Source organism: Lolium perenne, chromosome 5, assembly GCF_019359855.2.
Source record: "Lolium perenne isolate Kyuss_39 chromosome 5, Kyuss_2.0, whole genome shotgun sequence".
Taxonomy (NCBI): Eukaryota; Viridiplantae; Streptophyta; class Magnoliopsida; order Poales; family Poaceae; genus Lolium; species Lolium perenne.
The window spans coordinates 165,678,716-165,681,048 of record NC_067248.2 but is presented as its reverse complement, the minus strand read 5'-3'; the positions used below and the strand labels follow the sequence as shown (position 1 = coordinate 165,681,048).

Sequence of the window (2,333 nt, the reverse complement as noted above, 5' to 3'; positions counted from 1 at the left end):
ACGTGATGGGCCTTGAGATTTCAGAAATTGTAAACTACATGGGCTGCCTTACTGGACTGCAGCCCATCTACATTCAACAATCTTTCCATTGAGATTTGGTGACAAAGCATGACGAGTGGCAACATGGCAAACCGCAAAGCCGCCACATCCCTCACCCTCCTTGTTGCTTTGGAAGATTTTGGTCTTCAAAAGCAAGCATATGTCGCCTTTAGTTATCCTATAAAAAACTAGTATACAAAATAAAAAGGCGTTTGGGCCAAATCATGCCGGGAGAGCAATCTTGCTTTGTATTTTATTTGGTCCGTACTATCTTATCGAAATACTTCTTTTTTAATCAATAGATTAGGCCGAACATGGGTGCGTATGCTCCCTATATTTTGAAATGCATCTTACGCATATTTTAAATTTCAAAAAGTTGGAACAAAAAATTCGTACGTACATATTCACGTGCTACGCGCTTACAAAGTCGTTTCATAAAAAAATGACTTATCATGCGACGTGTGTAAAAAAGACAAAATTCAGTGCTAAAAATAATGCTTTTCACAAGATAAACTTTCTCCTTTTTACATAGACCACAAAAAGTATTGGTTTTTCGTGAAACTTGACGAATGCGCATACATTATGGAGATGTACATGTAGAATTTTTTATCCAAATTTTTCGACATTTCGAAATATGCTTTTTCGGTAGAGGGAGCATACGCACCCGGGAGCCGAATTGAATTTCCGATTAGGCCAAGGCTTTTAACCCAGTTCTCCAAAAAAAAAAAATCCGTTCTGCAAATAAGTTTTGTACTGAGGTACGGGTTTACGTGTTTGTTTTCCTTCCGACTTAATCTGGTAACATGTAGCCGCTCGCCGCTCGCCGCTCGCCGCAGTGATGCTAGCAGTGAGGCTGAGACAGTGAGATGGTACACCGCCGGGACCCGGCCGTCGTCATGCCTGATCTGCCGACTTGCAGTCGCTGGCTCGTGAGCTATGATGGGTACGTGGACCGTGGTGGCCTACTGTCCGTTTTCTTGGACCAATTGCATGCAGATCGAATCAACTGTCGGCGATGTACTCCTGCCGACCTCACCGGCCGAGGCACATGAAGTTAAGTTGGCTGTAGCTAATCAATAGATGAAATGGAAAGAAAACAAACACAGTATTTCTTGTGAAACCGCGGGCATTGATCCATCTGCCAATTGCTACATGTCCATCAGAACCAGAGGATCATCATATCGCATTGCACATACAAGTTGGAACTACAAGCATCCCATCTACAATACAGCAACTCCATCTTTCCAGGCTAATCAAAACAAATACGCAGCGCTCCAAACAAACACACTCGATCGAACAAATATACAGTATACAAACAATAGGAGATCTCGGATACAGTGGTCGACCAGGCGTACGTAGCTAGCCCTCCGCGTCCACGGCGCGGGCCTCCGTCTCGGCTGCGGCGGCGGCAGCTTGGGCCTCGGTGTCGTCAGCGATGATGGCGGCCGCGCGGCCGTCCTTGGCGACGGCGGCGTTGTGGTGGATGGCGTCCAGCTTGGCGGCCTCCACCTCCTCGAACCGCTCATCCTTCCTGGCCTCCGCGGCCGCCTGGCCAGCCGGGTCGTCGTGCGCCTTCACCTTCTCCACCTGCTCCTGCACCACGGCCACGGTCTTCTCCTTGCCCGCCCACGCCGACGCGCCCAGGTTTGCCGCCGCCTCCTTCGCCGCACCACCGGCGCTCTCCCCGCCCTGCATCATCGAGCTCTGCTTCGATGTTGATCTCCTGTGACCTGGTAGTCTCTCTCAATTCGCTACCAATCTACAATGGCCTTGGCCGGTTCGAATTTATAGTGACATGTAGTCATATACTCAGGCGTATGGACCGAGGGTGGACGCGTGTCCTCCCTGGTCGGCACGTCCACTGTTGCAGCCCGGCCGTGAGGCGAGGTGAGGTGGAGAAGCTGCAACCTCTGGAAGATGAATCAGTTCTCGAAAGTAACAGGAATGAATTGGTTTTGCTTAGAAGCTCCAGCTAGCTAATTCTCTCGCTACCACCATTATGATTTATGAATTATGATTATGATAACCTTTTCCAATGTTCATGAGATATGTTGTGTGTCTCGATTGTGCACTGAAGAAATGTTGAGAAAATACTTTACCCAGGCCTAGCTAAGAGACGGAAAGCTCGAGGAGAGCCCGGCTTTAAAATAATAAAGCCCCAAACGAATACAAGTCATATTAAATATTATAATGCAATGACCTAGGATCCGGAATGAAAGTACAAGTCATGCAAGGCATGCAACCAAGTTCAAGTGATGTGCCCCTACACACCACAACATAGATAGATGACATAA

General features: G+C 47.8%; 1 protein-coding gene across 1 annotated transcript; it reads right to left on the bottom strand.

The window, feature by feature from the left end:
• Positions 1 to 1,147: 1,147 nt before the first annotated feature.
• LOC127304917 (18 kDa seed maturation protein-like) lies at positions 1,148 to 1,808 on the bottom strand. The gene has a single exon (XM_051335464.1). The coding sequence runs from the start codon at positions 1,735 to 1,737 to the stop codon at positions 1,399 to 1,401; it is 339 nt and encodes a 112-aa protein (XP_051191424.1). The 5' UTR covers positions 1,738 to 1,808; the 3' UTR covers positions 1,148 to 1,398.
• Positions 1,809 to 2,333: the final 525 nt, after the last annotated feature.